The 21,183-nt window shown below is 37.1% G+C and overlaps 1 protein-coding gene across 1 annotated transcript in view; it reads right to left on the bottom strand.

Moving 5' to 3' along the window:
* The window catches only part of LOC121737586 (T-cell leukemia homeobox protein 2-like), a 52,356-nt gene that overhangs the window by 22,335 nt on the left and 8,838 nt on the right, over positions 1-21,183 (bottom strand). The window contains exon 2 of the mRNA XM_042129246.1: positions 3,289-3,517. Within this exon, the coding sequence (XP_041985180.1) occupies positions 3,289-3,517 (229 nt within the window). The remainder of the gene's footprint in view (positions 1-3,288; positions 3,518-21,183) is intronic.

Genomic DNA, 21,183 nt, shown 5'->3' with positions numbered 1-21,183 from the left:
TCGCTTAAGGCGACGCCTTGATAATTTGGCTGTAGCGATATCGATTTTTCTCAGCAATGGCTAAAGCTAAGAAATTAAAATTCATAGTCAGTATTCATCATGTCTTTGTCTTTGAATTACCCATAGCATAACACGATTGGTCAACTTTTATAACACAGAATAATCAATCAAAAATACCTCTATAAAAAAAGGGATTCCTATTTTGCCAACAGAGGTGATTAGATTGGTTCAAGCATACACTTTAATTTGCCCATAGCTTATATGAAATGTATTTATGGTTTTTAAATATTTTTTTAAGAGCCTATGCTGTCCCACTGCTGGGCAAAGGCCTCTCCTTTTTAAATTAAGCGACAAAAATCATTTTGTCGCTTACGCCCTCTCCATTTTTTGCTGTTCCCTTGCTTGTTTTCTATGAGAGGCCGTCATAGAAAACAAGCAATCTAAAACATATCCAACACGGTTTTTTACTTTAACGCGGCGTCACCTTAAGTAGTTTATCATCAAAGCTTAGACTCGATTTATATTATGAATCCTCGCGAACGAGCGGTTTGGTCGCTTAACACCGCGAGAGCAAAAGAGACCGCGCCAATCCATACCAATATTATATACTAGACGTTCCGCGCGGCTTCGCCTGCGTAAATTTGATATTTCACAGACAAATTAGTCCACAAAATATAGCCTATGATCCTTCACGTGGTCAACTTCTTATCTGTGCCAAATAACAGGAAAATTGCTCCAGTAGTTCGTGAGATAAGCCCTTTCAAATAATTTCCCCCATTTTTTTTCACATTTTCCTCTATTTCTTCGCTCTTATTACTTTAGCGTGATAAAATACATCCTATATCCTTCATTAATAAATGGGCTATCTAACACTGAAAGATTTTTTCAAATCGGACCAGTAGTTCCTGAGATTAGCGCGTTCAAACAAACAAACTCTTCCGCTTTATAATATTACCCAAACCGCTGAACCGAGTTTACTGAAATTTGGTATGGTGGTCGAAATTCGACCTTAGTTTCAACGAAATTAGGACTACTACCTATATTTTGTAAAAAAATATTGACTATCATAATATTTTTCAACTCTTGTCTGGTGATCTCAGACTGTCCAGTGTCCGTGTAAGCATTGTCTAATATAGTATCGTAGATTCAATAAAAAAACTATAATCCATTTTCAATTTGTCACCTTGTTGTCAACAGACTTCAACCATAATTCGACTCCAAGCTTTTGTTTGACACACACATAAACAATATCATTAATAAAGCATCGAAATCACTCGGCTTCATTTCTAGAATAGCATCTGATTTTAATAATATAAAAACTTTAAAAATACTATATTGTAGCTTCGTCCGCACTCACCTAGAATATTGTTCTCAAATTTGGAACCCCAATTATCATACGTACATCGAAAGAATAGAAAAAATCCAGAAAAAAATCTTAAGACTTGTCCAATTTAAATCCAGAACTTATGTATCGAACTACTTATCGCGTTGTAAAAAATTTCATATTCTTCCACTATTTGAGCGCAGAAAAATTGCCGACATAGTTCTCCTATTTAAACTTTTCAACGGCATCATAGATTGTCCCGAACTCGTTGAAAAATTTAGCATCAGTGTCCCATCAGCGTCACTTAGACGTCATCAACTTCTGTACGTTCCCCCAGTATCAACAAACTATCGTCGAAACTCCTATGTTTTTAGATCCAGTAGAACGTACAATGAGATTACTCGGAGCACAGAACTAGACTTATTCTGTACCAGTATTGGTAGAGTAAAGAAGAACCTTAGCGACCCCTTTTTTAAATAAATTAATATCATATACAATATTATTATGTAAGTATAATGTTCTTTGTCTGCTGTTTGTTTCTTTGTTTAACTTCTCTAGCGTATTTTATGTGTGTGAAAACTTGTAATTGGCCTTCCTGTGTTATTTTATAACTACTTGTTACTCTAGCTGTAAGTTTTCCTAAATAAATAAAAAATAAAAATAAATAAAAGAGTAGGTATAATTCGTATGTACAGGCTTGTCACTCAAAAATCTGTCATTTTCCTAGTATCTGTGTGTTGTAGTGTGTGTAATGTTTTATTTGTTAAAAAATGTATGATAAAAGCATAATTTCAAAATAATATTAGCTCGATGCACTCCTTCACCATTTAAACTATAACTGTGCAAATTTTCACTCACCTACGTTTACCCATTTTTCGTCAAAAGGGATACAAAGTTTTTGGCACACGTATTAATATAAGTATAGATAATGCACATTTGCACCTTAAACTTAATCAAAACGTCTATCCTTTATAATTTATATTAATTAGGAGTTACGTAGAATTAACTTTACCTCCTACACACTAGACCACGAAGGCTGTAGAGGTGTGAAGAACAATATAAACGACCTTATGCTTATCGTAGAAGTACATAATATATTAACTTGTTTATGTATTACATTATTCATATTATTATGAATATTAAAACTAAAGTTGCATTTAGTTTACCTTCTAGAGGAAAGGTTAATGTATAATAAGGAGTTTATTACGGCAATAACTTCTGTAAAATGTACAGTTTATGCGGTTTGATAGTGATACCAAAAAACTTTATGAAATGTGTAACATTAATGATTATAATTATTACTTTAGGGTGTGTACTGTAATAGTAGTAGTAGGCGTCCTTTATATAACTTTTTTTTTATGAAATAAGGGGGCAAACGAGCAAACGGGTCACCTGATGGAAAGCAACTTCCGTCGCCCATGGACACTCGCAGCATCAGAAGAGCTGCAGGTGCGTTGCCGGCCTTTTAAGAGGGAATAGGGTAATAGGGGAGGGTAGGGATGGGAAGGGAATAGGGGAGGGTAGGAAAGGGAAAAAGGGTAGAGGATTGGGCCTCCGGTAAACTCACTCACTCGGCGAAACACAGCGCAAGCGCTGTTTCACGCCGGTTTTCTGTGAGAACGTGGTATTTCTCCGGTCGAGCCGGCCCATTCATGCTGAAGCACGGCTCTCCCACGTATAAATCATGTTCATCAATCAAATTCATGACGTTGGGCATTTCTCATAGAAACATAGAAGTCTTAAATAACTCTTTTAGTAATAGTATGTATACTCAGTGGTCCAGTGGTTTAATGGGGGGCTCTTGACTCGTAAGTCGTGGGTTTGATTTCCCCATTGTGTTAATTTGCGAAACATGTTACTAATCCTCTTCCCTCCTCCTATATCCTAAGTTTGTTTAGAACAATGCAGGCTGATCACCTGATAGTCTGACAAGTAAGATGATCCATATTATTTAAAATACATACCTCCACTTCGTCCGTCGGTTCTGAAACCAGGTCTTCACCTGGGCATCCGTCATCTTCAGCGTCTTGGCCAGGGAGGCTCTCTCTGCCGACGCCAGGTACTTCTGTTTATGGAACCTCTTCTCCAGCTCGGCTATCTGCATCCTGGTGAAGGACGTGCGAGGTTTCTTCCGTTTCGGTGGCGTCCTGTTCTGGTACGGATGTCCTATCCGCCGCGTGATCGGGAAGGAGGCTGAAAGAAGAGAAGTATGTTTAGATGGACATGGGGTAAAAATATCTGAGGTCCGTGTGACGTCCGTTTTTATCAGCTTATTGCAATTTAATTCGCAAACATCTAGTCACACGCACGGATGTCTGGCACGCCGCACTGACCGGCACAGTGGTGCGGCGTTGCCACGGCGTTAGATTTTTTCGTTACGGAATTTATTGTTACGGTCGCCGCGATAAAAGCTATGCAATAGCTTAAAAATATCTGAGGTCCTTGCTTGGGACTTAAAGTATCGTCATTGTTAATTACATTGAAATCATGTTGGTATAGAAATGATCCATTCTGATTTCTGAGATAATCTTATATATAAAATTCTCGTGTCACAATGTGAGGCCGCGTACTCCTCCGAAACGGCTTTACTGATTTTAACCAAATTTTATATGCATATTCAGTGAGTCTAAGAATCAGCTACTGGCTACTTTTTATATTGATAAGTGCATTTGTTGAATAAATAATAGTAAATTATTACAACTCGAGACTGACGGCGACCATTGTTTGTGCGACGGGATAGCATTGGACGTTGTCATGGTGACATACTTATTTAGTCACTTCAATAATTTATTTATTTTAAAACACAGTAGCCGATTCTCCGGCCCACTGAATATGCATAAAAATTTGGTTAAAATCAGTAAAGCCGTTTCGGAGGAGTACGCGGCCTAACATTGTGGCACGAGAATTTTATATATAAGAAGAATATAGGCATTGTGCAAACACTTGGGCACTACAAAATGCTCTTCTACCGTAAATAAAATTACCGAAATCTGTTTCGCAGCTATTACATTAATGTACAAAATAAATACAACTCACGCTTTACCGTTGTACATTATGTATAGTAAGATAATCATTTCAGTCAACAGATCGTGAAATAATACGGTTTAATTTAAATACAAAATGGCCGCAAATTACGTTCGTGTTTAAAATTGAAATCACGACTACGACTGAATTGACTTCATTCTATGAATGATAAAAAACTTAGTCTATGATTACAGAATTATAGGAAAATATTTTTCATATTATGAACGCAAAGGAATGTGAGGTAAGGTCAGTTAACACTGCAGCCTAATAAGGCGATGCAATGCTTTTTTTAATGACCATTCAAAACTTTACTTTATTTATTACAAAAGGAGATACACATTGAATTGAGTGACTTGCCATCTTCAATCACTCTTCACCAATGATGAAATACTCAAACCAGATATGTTACTACCGCGCGCGTTGTGAAGCTTCAAATACGGCCCAATTGGGCCGTCTGTTGTTTAGTCTGCATTGAGCGCAGTCACGAACGTGCCGCGTCTTGTCTTACCTAAATAAATTGAAAATGACGTCGTGCGTGTATCCAACATGTACCAATTATGACTCGAAAGTAAACAAAACACATGGAATCTCTTACTACACTTGTCTTGATTGCAATAAATACCTCGATTATTTACATTTTCAATTATTTTTTCGAACAATCTGGAAAAAAACGAATTTTCGTCATAGCTCAGGTGAAGAAAGAGACAGCGATACGATTCGACGTTTAAAAATAGAACTGTCTCTTTTACATAAATGGTTTTTCGTATCTTTTGTTTCACTCATCTGTCAAATTTATCAGTGTCTGCAATTTTGAATTTGAAAATTGTTCGGAAGCGATTTAAGCCGGAAAATAGTATGGACGTAACATATCTGTATAAGTACAATATCATTGCTCTTCACTAATTTCAGCCGCATTTAAAAAAAAATAGAAATATAAAAAGTTCCAAATTTAAATTGAAACGTTACTAAACAAAACCTAACTGCCTCACTACAGACAGGTGATGACTAATGATGATCAAACTACAATTAAATGAAGAGTTTGACGGATAATTTATGGGGCTTATGTCAACTTCTTCATTCAATTACAGTTAAGTAATTAATATTCGTCTCTGAGTGCGCTGTGCGGCAGATAGACAAAAAACAATGAGTTTACGACTACATTTAGAAAGGGTAGGTGCCATTAGTGATGAACTTATATAAAGAAGTCTTTTATACGATAAATCTAATCTAAGTATTAATATCTTCAAAATAAAAACAATCTTAGATAAACTGTGATATTCAAATGAACAAAAACTACAATTTTCTCGTAACGAATTCTCAATTTAAAAAAGGAAGTTGCCAAGATTCGAAATTGCTTTCAAAATGGCGGAGCATTTTTCGAAACTCAATTACATCTGGCCGGTTGTAATGGCGGTGTTTTCCGTAATGGATGGATGGATTTGCATTAAATGATCCATGAGATGATGATATTAACTAGGACTGAGCAATTGACTATCATTATTTATAATTTGACCAATCATTTGTATGTAGTTAACTTTGAAAGCGATTCGAATAAACCTGAATCATATTTGAATTAAGAATTTTCAATTATGTTTTTTTTTTATTTTTAGCTGGATACGAAGTGATTTGCTTTAGGTAATAATGTTGGATATAACGTAACGATATAATAGATAGCCAAATAATTTACTTCTGTGACTGTATTGTTAAAAACTAGTAAAGTTTCACTAAATATATAAGCGATAGCTATAATACGTCTAATTACATTCAATAATTTCTTTCTGAAATTTTCTTTTTAAAAAAAAATGTTATTTATTATAAAAAAAATAATTATTGGCCCTTCCAATAAGTAAAAATATGTTTTACTTACTGTAAAATAAACTTTTACGGCTACTATAACAAGCTACAACTACCTATAACAAACTACAAAAAGAGGCCAAAAAAGTAGAAAAGGCAAACAATTTACAACAAAAACAAACCAACCGAATACTTTTACAAAAGTCGGTTAAAACAAACCATTTAAAGATCATAAACAAAAAGGAAATTATGGGAAAATGTTGCCAGATTAATTTTTTTTAATCTGCATTCAAATTGCGTTCCATTGTTTTTTGAATTCGTATTAAACGGCGCGCGCTCATTGGCCGGCGCTTAATGGTGGTTTGTCGTGACCGCAATGTACTGGGCTCTGGGGTAATAGTTCATACTATATGGGTGTATAGTAGTTATAGCCTCGACGATGCTCGTACTGTTTAGGGGTACAATAACGCCTCCGTGGTCTAGTGGTATAGAGCGCGGCTCTTGACTCGGAGGTCGTGGGTTCGATTCCTGCGTTGGAAACATGTTATTTCCAAGTTTGGTTAGGACAATGCAGGCTGATCACCTGATTGTCTGACAAGTAAGATGATCCATGCGTCGGATGGGCATGTTAAAAAAGTCGGTCCTGCGCCTGATCTCTCACCAGTCGTGTCGGTCTTCCGTCCCACTGGGTTATGAGAGTAAAGGAATAGAGAGTGCTCATGTGTACTACGCACACACTTGGGCACTTTAAAATTACTCCTGCGTAGCTGGCCTGGTTTCAATGAAACCGGCCAACTTCACTGAAACCGGTGTGGGAGCTATTGTTATTATTTAGGGGAACAATTAGACTTTTGAATGATTTTCTTTATTTAAAAAATGGAAAGATCACAATGAATACACATTAATTTTGTATATAATTGTAAACAATGCATTGAAAGTCAACCAAAAGGTATGTCCACACTGCGCACTTTCATCTTCAATTTTCGTCATCTTCTTTCATTCATCTTTCGTTTTGGCACATCCAATCACAGACTACTAAGGGGATACTGCTTTTAATAATTGTATGCGTCAACGAACGCAACTCAAACATTATGATTTTTGTTCAGTTGCAGTGTCTGTCAGATTATTGTAACATGTGCGACGAGAACATTTTACTGGGTGGAATATGTGCGACTTATTTGGTCATAAGAAATTCCAGAAAACACAACCAAGCGAAAGTTTTGGATACGGTCAGAGGGCATGCGTCGCGGGCATACCTCACGTGCGCTATAACGCATGCCCCTGATGAACAAAAAAGGCACAGTGTGGACTAAAAGAGTGGTTCTAGATAGTGGGAACTTCTAGGAATAAATCTACTCCCTAGGGGAAAACAACCCTGAAACAAAAATTCAACTATGGAAGCAAAGCACAAAGAGAATCTACCCCAGGAGGGTACCAGCTTCGCTGGAGAATCTCTCCCTGAGCTCAGCTTAGGCAGCCCCACGTATTCTGGGGGGAGGAATGTTTTGCTGGTAGAGGATGATGCAGGAAGATTACACAGTCAAGAAGTAAGGACGCCAAGAGAAGATGTAACAGGACGAAACAAGACAAATACAAGATTAGTACAACAAACCTTTCACAGAAGCATGTTTTATAACTCCCATATGCGACCAGAACATCACCAATCAACCCATAATGTATCCCCGGAAAGACCTGAAAGAAACCAAGATTGGCAAGAAGTATCAACTGGAAAGAAAAGACAGAGATCTAGTCCAGACGGAGTCAAAGGCCCAGCCAAACAAACAAAATTAAACACCTACTGGCTTTCAAGCAGTCAACCAATACCCACTTCAAATAGTTTTCCCCAACTAGATGAGGAATCTCAGGAACCAAGTCAAATCCAAGGCGAAAAACCCATTAAGCCTCCACCAATCTATGTAGAAAGGTTGAGAACATAAAACCACTAATAAGCCTATTAAATTAATTTACCCCAAATGAATATGAACTAAAAGTACTTAGTAACAACCAAGTCAAAATCCATCCTAAATCACCTGAATCATATAGAGAAATTGTCAGACAGCTTGAGATTAAAAATACTGAATTTTATACTTATAAACCTGAACATGAGAGAAGCTTTAAAGTTGTTCTCAAAAATCTACATGCGTCTACAGATATGACCGATATCAGACTAGCATTGTCCGACTTAGGTCATGATTGCGATAATATCTGGAACATCAAACAAAAGAAAACAAAAAATCCGCTACCTATATTTATCATAGAGTTGAAGCCAAAGGAAAATAATAGAGTATATATCAAATAAAGAGCCTGCTTAACTGTAAAATAATTTTTGAACCACCCTTAACTAAAAAGGAAATTCCTCAGTGTGCAAAATGCCAACAGTACGGTCACACAAAAGCTTATTGCCGTACCCAAAGTGCATCAAATGTGCAGGTGATCATTTATCAAAAGATTGCCCCAGAAAAACTAGATCAGACGAAGTTAAATGTGTATTATGTAATGGTAATCATCCTGCTAATTATAAAGGATGTAAGAGAATATACTCACGGAGACCCAGGGAAAACCAACCAAAGAATAATGTACCATACATACAAACAGAGCAAAATAAAATGTCATACAGTGAGGCCGTAAAGGATACTGGATACTCTTCGGCAGCTTCAAGCACAAATGATACTCTCAATCTTATGACAATGATGAAAGAAATGATGCAACAGCTTACTAATATAACAAATCTGCTCCTAAGCCTAGTGACAAAAATGACAAATTCGACTCCATAAAAATTGTCTAAGGCGACTCAAACGAAAACTACCGCAGGACCTACTGTAGGCTGCGTATAATATAGAGCGTACCTACCTACTTGATGCTGGTCAAGTAACGCGTAAGTCATCTAAACAACACAACAATTACTCAATGTCAGGAGACAGATTGTAATATTAAATATAGAAAAAAAAATTGTGGACATAGCTATTTTAGTACTGTATATTTTTATTATAATTAATCATTACTTTCCGCTACGCCGTAGCACCCGTCGTAGCACTTGTAGCGTTTTAAAAATGAAGGTGGCGACTAAAATAATTTTCGACCCAAATTTGACGATTTTATAATGCATTTTTATACTTGAAAACTAGCCCCGAATTGTTGCATTTTATAAACATAGATACTACATTATATTTCCAAGAATTTGATCTAAGCGAAAACACGATATCTTAAAATTTTCTCGATAGTAAAAAATCACAAAGATGCATCTATTTTTCACGAATTTTTCATATATTGTCATAACCGTGCATTAAACTAAGTCAATATTTTAACATATTGTATAAAATTCTATCATTGAGACACTGACCTGACGGATTTTTAAAATGCTATATATTAATCGAGTTATTAAGAAAAAACTAACTTGGCGATGATTCCGCGTCGTCCTTTTTCACCTGGTATATGAAAGACGGGTGTGAGTGTTAAAAGAGAAGGACGATGTTTTTTTTTTTTAATTAAATAAGGGGGCAAACGAGCAAACGGGTCACCTGATGGTAAGCAACTACCGTCGCCCATGGACACTCGCAACATCAGAAGAGCTGCATACGCTCTTTTCTTGAAGGTTTGCAGGTCGTATCGTATTTTTTTTTTGTATTAGTATGTCACTAATACACCACGGAGGCGTGACGGACACATATCATTAGTATAGGTATATGTTTTTTGTCATCGCTACATTACTCCAGCCCTGTCAGGGCCCGGGTAGAAAAGGGTACGCTAACGAGATTTGCTGGGCGTAATCCGGTTAGCTTATGATTCATGCGAGCCGCCGGGTAATGCGGATTGTATATAGCTGTTGTTCGTGGCTATGATATACTTAGCATAAATGGATCTTCTAATTCCCTTAAAAATTTCATGCCATTTGTCAGCAATCATATAATAAAAATCGGTCAAGTGCGACTCGGACTCGCGCATGTAGGGTTCCGTTCCGTTATAGAGGAAAAATAAAAAGACAGACAGACCGACAGACGGACAGACAACGAAGTCATAGTAATCCATAGTCCATATCCATACTAATATTATAAATGCGAAAGTGTGTCTGTCTGTCTGTTACCTCTTCACGCCCTATCCACTGAACCGACTTTGCTGAAATTTCGTATGCAGATACTTTGAGTTCCGGGAAAGGACATAGACTTTTCATGTTCTAAAAATGTACGGTTGCCGCGCGATAAATGCATTTTGGGGCAACCTTAGAGGCGCAAGTTGCGCCGCGCAACGGAGTTTCAGGTGTTATCTAGTACCTAGACACTAAAAAATATATATGTTTACTTTCTATCGAACTCTTTTGTAGGCTTATAATAATATTAACAAAATGTTTAAATTCTCTCAGTCCATCTTATGTCGAACGACATTTCATTTAAAAGTATATATTCCACCATTACGGGGTTTAATACCAACTTAAAAGAAGATGCAATTAACATTAAAAAGTAAAAAAGATTAAGATACAATTAAAACGCTAAAATAATAACGAGAAACGGTGAAAAGCTAATGAAAAATGCTGAAACAATTATGAGTAAATATAAAACAATTTGCGCGGAAGAAAAATTAGCAAACAAATTAACTGTGAAGGGTTAAACCGAAGGGCGAGTTTATGATATTATCCCTCGAAGGGTTTTCAGGGTTGCCACATATTAGAACAGAGAAAAGATGGCTGCTTGGATTAAAAAATAATGCGTCAGGGATTTGCCAAGCAATCTAAATTAAAAGTCTTGTGTTTGTCGCCAAATTCTACTGAAATTTCGTGTCGCATAGATCCCACAATCCACAATGACACCCGAAAATGTATGTAGCAAAACATTTTTGGCATAATAAGTACGTTATTTCAAGTATTGCCGGGGCAGCTTGTTCTAATTACAATCTGTGTTAGAGACAGTGTGTCCTGAAATACTGGCCTTGGCTTCGCTTTTAAGTTCCGCTTTATCCCATAACTTTTAAAAGCCCGTTAATAATTTGTTGCTGAGTTATCACAATATGTAGAATATACAACAATAGTTTAATTTTTTTACGATAATATTTTCTTTATAATATATCTTTTGGCAACCCTAAACACGAACCCTCAAACCCATATAGGATTCGCTCATAACTGAGTAGCTCTTAAATTTAATATTCCCTCACTTTTAGTGGGCGGTTATCGTAGAAATAATGTAGTATGATTTCTTATAGATCATAATGTTTTTTATCAGTAAAAGATGGACAGCAAAAGTAGGTAAGTATATTTTTTTGGGGTAAGTTTTTTAGTTTTTATAGCCCAAAATATTATATTCCTCTCTTTTAAAAACTCTGTCAAAGATACACTTATACGAGTAGTTAAACAAGGTAATTAAATTCTCTATGAGAAATTAACTAGGGCTATAATAATTATTATAATCATAAAACTGAGTCCAATGTCGTTTAATATGCTGTTAAAACGTGGTAAAAACTAAAAATAGATACTGTCTAGTGAGATGTTTTAACTTTAAAAGGAACGGTACTAGTAGTAGGTATCTATTAGGTTTTAACTTTGTCTTTTAAAATATTTTTATTTAAAAAAAAACACTGACTGGCAAAACACCTGACAATGGTTGATATTAAAAGTGCTGAAAAAAATGGCGTGCGTTCTAAATTCAAGCAAAGGCAGAAAGACGAATGCTGGACGTCTTACTCTTTGCACTTAAAACTATTTAAAACACTGACTGGCAAAACACCTGACAATGGCAATATTAAAAATGCTGAAAAAAAATGGCGGCCGTTCTAAATTTAAGCGAGGGCGGGAAGACGAATGCTTGACGTCTAATTGGACAGCGTCGCTTGGGATTAGCTCACCCCAGCCACATTTGTCTGCGCCTCCTCATAATATGGTCCATATTTCCTAAGATTTTGTTACTATAATGGTGTTTGTTTCGTGATATTTGATGGTATAAACGCTGGTTAGGAAGAGATAGAAGTTTTTTGGCAAGATGACCTTTAAAATTTAAGAATCGGAATAGGCCACAGCAGATAATTCACTGAAAAATCCATCTATGTCAACAAACCATAATAATTGTCAAAATGGCCCCAAAATATGCTTTTTGGCTTGTCAGGTAAGTCTACTGTCTATGCAATTGTCACATAAAATATAGAGCCTGAACTACATCATGCAATTTAAACCTAATATTGTAATAAAGAGTAATTTAAATTATATTTTTTCTATGTCAATTCTAGTAGGCTTTTCTTTTGTATTAAATAATAAATATGTGCACTAAAAGATCAGAAAGAAAGCAATATAAATTTACTGTGCGTCTAGGTACATTAAAGCCTAAACCAATCAATGGAAATAGATACGAGCGTTTGGCACTGACAAATCACACGGAGGTCGTAAATAAAAAAGTTAGCTCGCATTTTTCAATTAGCGAACATTGGTTCGGCAAAAATTAACGGACGGTCTCGTGAATATTGCATCCGGACAACCGTACCAATCTGCCGGAGATACCCACACTAGGGCTGGGGACGACATATCGATAGATTGAACATCCATATCCATACTAATCCATACTTCCATACTATCCATACTAATATTATAAATGCGAAAGTGTGTCTGTCTGTTACCTCTTCACGCCCAAACCGCTTAACCGATTTTTCTAAAATTTGGTATGGATATACTTTGAGTCCCAGCATAGCTAGCACGCCGTTGCCCAGTCGATTCTTCGGAAGAAAGTAATGGCAGTTTCTTTCCCATGTCTACATATCGTTTTCCTGAGCATGGCGCCACCCATCGACTTGAGTTTCAGTGGACAAAGACAAGAAACTCTTTCCAGCCGTTATAGCAACGGCAATTTTTTTTTTTGACATTTAGCTTCTCGATTCTTTTTTTTATTATTTGCCGCCAGTTACTCGACACTGGCCATGGTTTTATAGCCAAGTGCCATAAAAATAAAAAAAAATAATCAAGAAACTAAATGTCAAAAACGGTTCGTCATGCTTGACTTAAAGATTTTCTTTTTTTTTGCGTTGTGGGCGTCATCTAGTTGAGCATAAAAGTCAACTTTAACATTATATATAATTCTTTGTGCGTATCACAATTGACAAAATTGTTTTCCAATGTGGATGCTGAAACCTCTAAAGGGTTTTGGATGAAAACCGTAAAGATGTATAAGCCCTAAATGAAAGAAAAAAGTCAAAGATCTCAGAACAAGCGAAGCCTCTAAAGGTAAAAAGCTTTTTCATGTTTTAAAAATTGAGCAATGACAAAATATGATAATATTTTTACTTTTTGGTTATATATATCACTAGCTTTTGCCTAGGATTTCGTCTGTGTAAATACATTTGCCCTACCTACAATTTGCAATATTTAGGTGGCCTTCAGTGGCATCAGGCTGACGTTACATGACAGTTCGAAAGGAACCAAATATAACCTATCAACTCCCAAGCAGTCGAATTTGGCCGCGATAACAATATCAATAGAATAACAATAGATTTCCAAGAATCCCCGATCGAGGGATTAAAACGGTAATAGTATGGGAGTTACGTTTCCTTAGTTTTTAATATTCGTAGGATATATCATATTTTGTCCCAAATAAGAAGATAAGTGTATATGATAAGAAAAACTGCCAAGCTATTTTTCATAAAAAAGCAAAACATTACACAATTCAGATTCAAATTATTTACTATACACACACAATAATATTAGACATAAGTACTTGCTAAGGGTCAATTCAGGCCGCAACGCGACGCGTAGATGCATTTCTAAATTTGTATGGATTTGACAGATTTTTAAGACGTTTTACGCGAAATTTGGAATCTGTCATTTCAGTACAAATTTAGAACTGCATCTATGCGTCGTGTGGCGGCCTGAATCAACCCTATGCCGTCAGAACACGTCACATCGTCTAATGCTAAGTTATACTAAGTTATACCTGTATTGACATAACGTCTGTATAACATATCGAGAAGTTTACAAGTCAATCGCAAATATCGACATCGATCATTCAATATCGATAGTTAGACCACAGTGACCTCTCCACTATCGAGTAACGATACACTCCACATCCCTACTCATGATAAATGCAGCCGCTGCAATCGCCTGCAACAGGGGCGGGTATTCCCCCGCTCTCAGTTTTATTGTGCACTTTACTTTTATTCACGGTACAACACTACATTTTACCTTCAAATTCTTTTGTTGTAGATACACTAATGTGTCTATTGGAATGCCTGAAAATCTAACTATCTAACAAAATCTACCTTATTTTGGCCAGAGCACGTATTATTGCATTACTCTCCCTCTTACGTGGGAGAGCCATGCTTCGGCACGAATGGGCCGGCTCGACCGGATAAATACCACGTTCTCACAGAAAACCGGCGTGAAACAGCGCTTGCGCTGTGTTTCGCCGAGTGAGTGAGTTTACCGGAGGCCCAATCCCCTAACCCCTACCCTATTTCCTTCCCTACCCTCAACTATTCCCTTCCCTTCCCTTCCCTACCCTCCCCTATTACCCTATTCCCTCTTAAAAGACCGGCAACGCACTTGCAGCTCTTCTGATGCTGCGAGTGTCCATGGGCGACGGAAGTTGCTTTCCATCAGGTGACCCGTTTGCTCGTTTGCCCCCTTATTTCATAAAAAAAAAATTATGGTACTTATTTTAAATTAGATACAATTACAAGTTAATAAAAATACAAAATTAAACCATTTTATAAACTAGCTATAAGCCGAGCTTTGTGAGGGCTCGCGTCGTTTTTCTGCGTGGTAAGTTCACTTCAAGGCAGTTTTTTACTTTTTTTTTTATATTTTAATAGTAACCAAACCTTGACTGACCGACGATGTTAAAGCACAAGTCAACAAGTGTGATAGTTTTTCCGTAAAGTGTACCACAAAAGTGCTCAGGTTGTGGGATATACTAGGGCTCGCTTCGCTCGCCCTGATAAATATACTGCCTAAAAGATTACAAAAACAAAGGCCGACAGCATTAACTGGCTGTTAGGCCAAAGTCCAAACTAATACGTTGGCGGTAAGCGTCTTTTGGTCTGTTGAGCAGTCTTTTAAGCTTTTTTGATAATGACCTTATGCACTAGGGCCCCACGGATTCAAAGTGTCAACGCCGAAGGGAAGAAAAATATAGTCTTCACATTAGTAGATGAGCAGAAGAAGCATCATCATCATCATCATATCAGCCTATATTCGTCCACTGCTGGACATAGGCCTCTCTCAATGAACGCGAAGATGACCGATCTCCTGCTACTCGCATCCAACATGGAACCGCAACTAAACGGAGATTGTCGTCCCACCTACATACGCAGAAGAATAAGAAACATACGTAATAGTTATACTATAATTATTATAAAATAGTCCTACAGAAGCTGAGTACCCAAGAACGTTGGACAAACCATGCTTTGATCCCATATTTTTTTAAGAACCACCCAACGATTTTAGCATATTAAGATGCGAAAGCGACAATATCTTAAACGTCTGGCGCAATATAATATTTTACGTTTCTCATCCCGTATATTTACACGTATGAGATACGATCGTAAACGTTATAGATTGCACGTAAAATATACCACTTAACGTATGAAATATCGGAAAATAACGCCTCTGTGGTCCAGTGGCTTAGAGCGTGGCTCTTGACTCGCAGATCGTGGGTTCGATTCCCGCGTTGGAAACATGTTATTTCCAAGTTTGGTTAGGATAATGCAGGCTGATCACCTGATTGTTTCACAAGTAAGATGATCCATGCGTCGGATGGGCATGTAAAAAGTCGGTCCTGGGACTGATCTCTCGCCGGTCGGGTCGGTCTTCTGTCCCACTGGGTTACTAGGAATAGAGAGTGCCCTTGTGTACTGCGCACACACTTGGGCACTATAAAATTACTCCTGCGTAACTGGCTTAGTTTCAATGAAACCGGCCACCGTCACCGAAACCGGTGTGGGAGTTACTATTATATCGGAAAATAGGGGTAAGCGAGTGCAACGCACTTGGCGCTCCTGCGGTATTGCAGATGGCTTTTAATGTGATAATTTATTTTGGAGTTTTGCTGAATGTGCCGAATTTAAGCTAAGTGCCATTCTCATGTCCTTTTCTCTCTCTTGAAAAAACTACAAACCAATTTATCATCAAAATCGATTTAACAAAACAGGTGACAGACCGACCGACAGATCGACACATTTACGCATTTTTATTATTAACTAGATGACGCCCGCAACTCCGTTGCGCCAAAACTCATTTATCGCGCGGGAACCAGACATTTTTGCGGGATAAAATGTTAGCCTATGTCCTTTCTCGGGACTCAAAGTATCCCCATATCAAGTTTCAGCAAAATCAGTTCAGCGGTTTGAGCGTGAAGAGGTAACAGACAAACAGACAGACAGATAGACAGACACACTTTCACATCTATACTAATATTATAGTTTGTTTGTTTGAACGCGCCAATCTCAGGAACTACTAGTCCGATTTAAAAAATTATTTCAGTGTTAGGTAGCCCATTTATCGAGGAAGGCTATAGGCTATATTTCATCACGCTATGACTAATAGGAGCGAAAAAAAAGAGGAAAATGTGGAAAAAACGGGGAAAACTATTTGAAATTGCCTATTATCTTTAGAACTACTGGAGCAATTTTTATGTTATTTGGTACACTTGAAGAATATACCACGTGAACGGATATAGGCTATTTTTTGTGGAAAAATGTATGGTTTCCGTAAAATTCCTAAATTACGCGGGCGAAGCCGCGCGGAACGTATAGCTTACAATATTAATATATGGATATGAATGTAGGCATGCATAGTATCAACTGTCAGGTTATTGAAACATTAATTTTTAAGGAAAAGTAGAATGGTTCCTATGCGATAAACGTTGCGGGCACCGTCTTCTTTTTTTTATGAAAGAAGGGGGCAAACGAGCAAACGGGTCACCTGATGGAAAGCAACTTCCGTCGCCCATGGACACTCGCAGCATCAGAAGAGCTGCAGGTGCGTTGCCGGCCTTTTAAGAGGGAATAGGGTAATAGGGGAGGGTAGGGATGGGAAGGGAAGGGAATAGGGGAGGATAGGAAAGGGAATTGGGCCTCCGGTAAACTCACTTACTCAGCGAAACACAGCGCAAGCGCTGTTTCACGCCGGTTTTCTGTGAGAACGTGGTATTTCTCCGGTCGAGCCGGCCCATTCGTGCCGAAGCATGGCTCTCCCACGTATAAAGCATCTACCTGTCTGTTGCCATAACGCTTTAAACACTGATTGTCATGAAAATTGGCGAAAGGACATAATAGATTATTATCAGTTACTAGCTGTCCCGGTGAACTTCGTGTCACTTTAAAACCTTCCCTGGACTTCTACGAATATTTTAAGACTAAAATTAGCCCAATCCGTTCAGCCGTTTTCGAGTTTTAGCGTTACTAACACAATTGAAAATCCATTTTTATGTATATAGATCACTGAAAAATGCACGGTTCCCGCTATGTGCGAATCTCGCAAACCATGATATAAAAATCATCATCAATCAGGTAAATAAATAAAAATACTTACATTAAAGTACGAAGTATTTTTATACTAATTGCGATTGTGTTTCTTATTCCTATTACGATGTAGATTAGCTATGTCCACACTGTTCACTTTCATCTTCAATTTTCGTAATCTTCTTTCATTCAAGTTTCGTATTGCGCATTCAATAATTGAATGCGTCAAAGAACGCAACGCCAACATTATAATTTTTGTTCAGTTGAAGTGTCTGACAGACACTTCAACTGAACAAAAAGTCCGATTGTTATGGGCACAAACATAGAGCAGACCACGAGTATGTGTTTGTGGGAAAATGTACGGTTCACTCCATTATTTACACAGACGCGGAACGAGTATAAAACGTCAAAAACCTTCGGCAGAATCATAATCAAAATATCGTATATCCGCCATAAAGTGTTGTTGTAAATCAATAAAGTCCTGTCATCGTATATCCTAAGGCGTAAAAGTTGGGAAAATCATCGATAAACATGGCCCCTCTCCCACATTTCCCGGGGGAAAGGATGATACGACTGTGTGGGAGTATATTCTATAATGTCGGCTTACCGACTTTTACGTGTAGTTTGTGGCGGAAAAAATTTGTTTGCAGGACCGTACATTTTAGCCAAAACTTTTTCGTTGTCGCTTCGTCATAGAATCGCCGATCACAAATCACAATGTATGGAACATAAAGTTTATATACCTAGCGGAATAGAGAAACAAAGGCCTGAGCAAGCGAGATGTCACTATCAGTAACACTGCATGGTAAAAAGAGACGTGTGATATATAACAGCAGCACTCTTTTTTTGACGTCCAGTCGGCACGTGCCGCACTTTGACAATTTAATCTCATAGAAATCATGTTCAATCATGCTTGTGTAAGTGTATACGTACACATATTTTTACACACAGATGAAACTAATTTCGGTTTCGTTTGACAGCTCGAGATTGTTGCTCTATTCCGCTAGATATATTAACTTTATGGTATGGAATTGACATAAGAATTCGTTAATATGAGTCATTACATGACGTTGACGTTCGACTCGTCTTATGTCAATTCCATGCATTTTATGGACGATTCTATATAGATGCGATAAAGAAAAAATCTTAGCTCACCCCCCATTTTTTAACAAAAAAGTTGTCGATGTTCTTCCACGTGGTCTACAATTGTGCCTACAATTACACAAAAATAGGCTGAGCAGTTCGTGAGATTAGCGCGTTTAAACGAACAAATTCTTCGCCTTAGTATTAGATGTTGTATAAACTTTTTTTTAATAGGAACTCTGGAATAAACATTATTCCGTCTCCTCATCAGGGCCTTAAATTATCTCCGTACCAAATTCCGTGAAAATTCGCTGAGTGGTTTAAGCCGGAATAGATAATAGACAGACATCACTTTCAGATTAATTATAACACTAAAGGCCTGTTTGACCACTTCCGATAAGTGACGAATAGGCTATCCACCAATTAACTTGACAGATCAAGTATGGAGAATCTGTCAAAAGGTTGTGAATAGCCTATTCGACACTTTATCAGAAAGTGGCGAAACAGGCCCTAAATATGACACTTAGGGCCTGTTTCACCACTTCCTGATAAGGCTATCAATCACTTAACTTGACAGATGAAGTATGGATAATCTGTCAAAAAGCCGTGAATAGCCTATTCGGCACTTTATCAGAAAGTGGCGAAACAGGCCCTCACACAGGCCCTTAGGGCCTCCTGATAAGGGACGAATAGGCAATCCACCACTTAACTTGACAGATAAAGTATGGAGAATATGTCAAAAAAGTTGTGAATAGCCTATTCGGTACTTTATCAGAAAGTGGTGAAACAGGCCCTTAAATTAGTATATTCAATAACCTGATTGGCTATTATTATTATGTAAATAATAATTTTAATGTAGAAATTATGTATTAATAGTATGTAGACGTAAAAGGACTATGATTATTATTTAAAACTCTGCAATTCTACAAGTTACAACAATTAATACGTCTTTAAAGATTTCCAATGAGAAGTTATGCCAGATAAAGCTTCCGATTTTTTTTTTGTTTTGCCAGCTGCTTTCACAAAATAAAAAAAGCAAGTCCTCTGTCGATTATGATGAAACTTTGTAATAAATAGCACATATTAGGGCGGAATCAAATTAAAGAGTTAAAAGTGAATTAAAATTGCAACATCAAAAACCACCGACGGGAGTTATAAAGCTTTATTAGCACTAACAACCAAAATAAACACAACCCATTCATTAGTTCCTAAAGAAAAGTAGCCTATATTACACCAAATTAGGATTGAATAAACAGCCTAAGTTATATTACCGTATAAGATAATTTAAAGACAACATAGGCGTTTTTATGGATCAAACGATGGATAAATAAAAATGAATTTTCAATTTTGTTACTTTTGATCTATATGAATAAAATTTTTAATTTTGTTAGGGTGGATTGCACCAGAGGCGTGGTTAAAGTTAAAGTTATGGTTATAGTAAAGGCTAACTTTAACCTTAACTTTGAGAATTTGACAGATGACAGCTGGTCCGACCGAAGCCTTGTCGAGCTCAAGGTTATGGTTAAATATGGCGTCCATTTTTTACTTTAACCAAAGATTTGACATTTAGCATTGTAGTTATAGTTATAGTTAAAGTTACAGTTATAGCTAAAGTAAGTTGGTGCAACCATGAAGCTAAATGGGTGCAACCCACCCTTAGTCGTCAAAACCCGAAAACGGCTGAGCCGATTTGGCTAATTTTAATCTTTTTTTTTTTAATGAAATAAGGACGCAAACGAGCAAACGGGTCACCTGATGGAAAGCAACTTCCGTCACCCATGGACACTCGCAGCATCAGTAGAGCTGCAGGTGCGTTGCCGGCCTTTAAAAGGGAATAGGGTAATAGGGTAGGGATGGAAAGGGAAGGGAATAGGGGAGGGTAGGGAAGGGAATATGGTAGGATATTGGGCCTCCGGTAAACTCACTCACTCGGCGAAATACAGCGCAAGCACTGTTTCACGCCGGTTTTCTGTGAGAACGTGGTATTTCTCCGGTTGAGCCGGCCCATTCGTGCCGAAGCATGGCTCTCCCACGTATATATTAATATAATCTTGAAATATTTGTGGAAGACCAAGTAAGGTTTATATTAGGAGGAAATACAAAGTCGAATTCATCAAGTAAATAAATAAAAAAAAATGTTTTATTTAACAAACTTACAAATCTTGTGATACGGTAACCCGACGGCAAAAATATGCATAAGTTTTTTTTCTTTGAGCCAGTGTAAAGAATCATGTATTATAGCATTGTAGATTCGACATTCATTATTTTTAAACATAATATATACCTAATATTACTCAAAATTTTTAAGTCTTTATTTTACTTTAACGTGTTACATAAGGAATTAATCTAAAATATAATGAACTAATCTAAAAATATATATAAAATATGGACGCAGTAATTAAAACGAACAAAAAAGCTGTTAATGCTACCGAATACAAGATCTTCTAAGATAAGCTTATTTTATTCAAATCTAAGACTTATTATAAATCGTTAGAGTTGAAATTACATTAGTTACGTATATGCAGATGAAAGAT

This window comes from Aricia agestis, chromosome 21 (assembly GCF_905147365.1).
Source record: "Aricia agestis chromosome 21, ilAriAges1.1, whole genome shotgun sequence".
Classification (NCBI taxonomy): domain Eukaryota; kingdom Metazoa; phylum Arthropoda; class Insecta; order Lepidoptera; family Lycaenidae; genus Aricia; species Aricia agestis.
The sequence above is the reverse complement of the archived record's forward strand: the minus strand, read 5'-3'. Positions and strand labels throughout refer to the sequence as shown.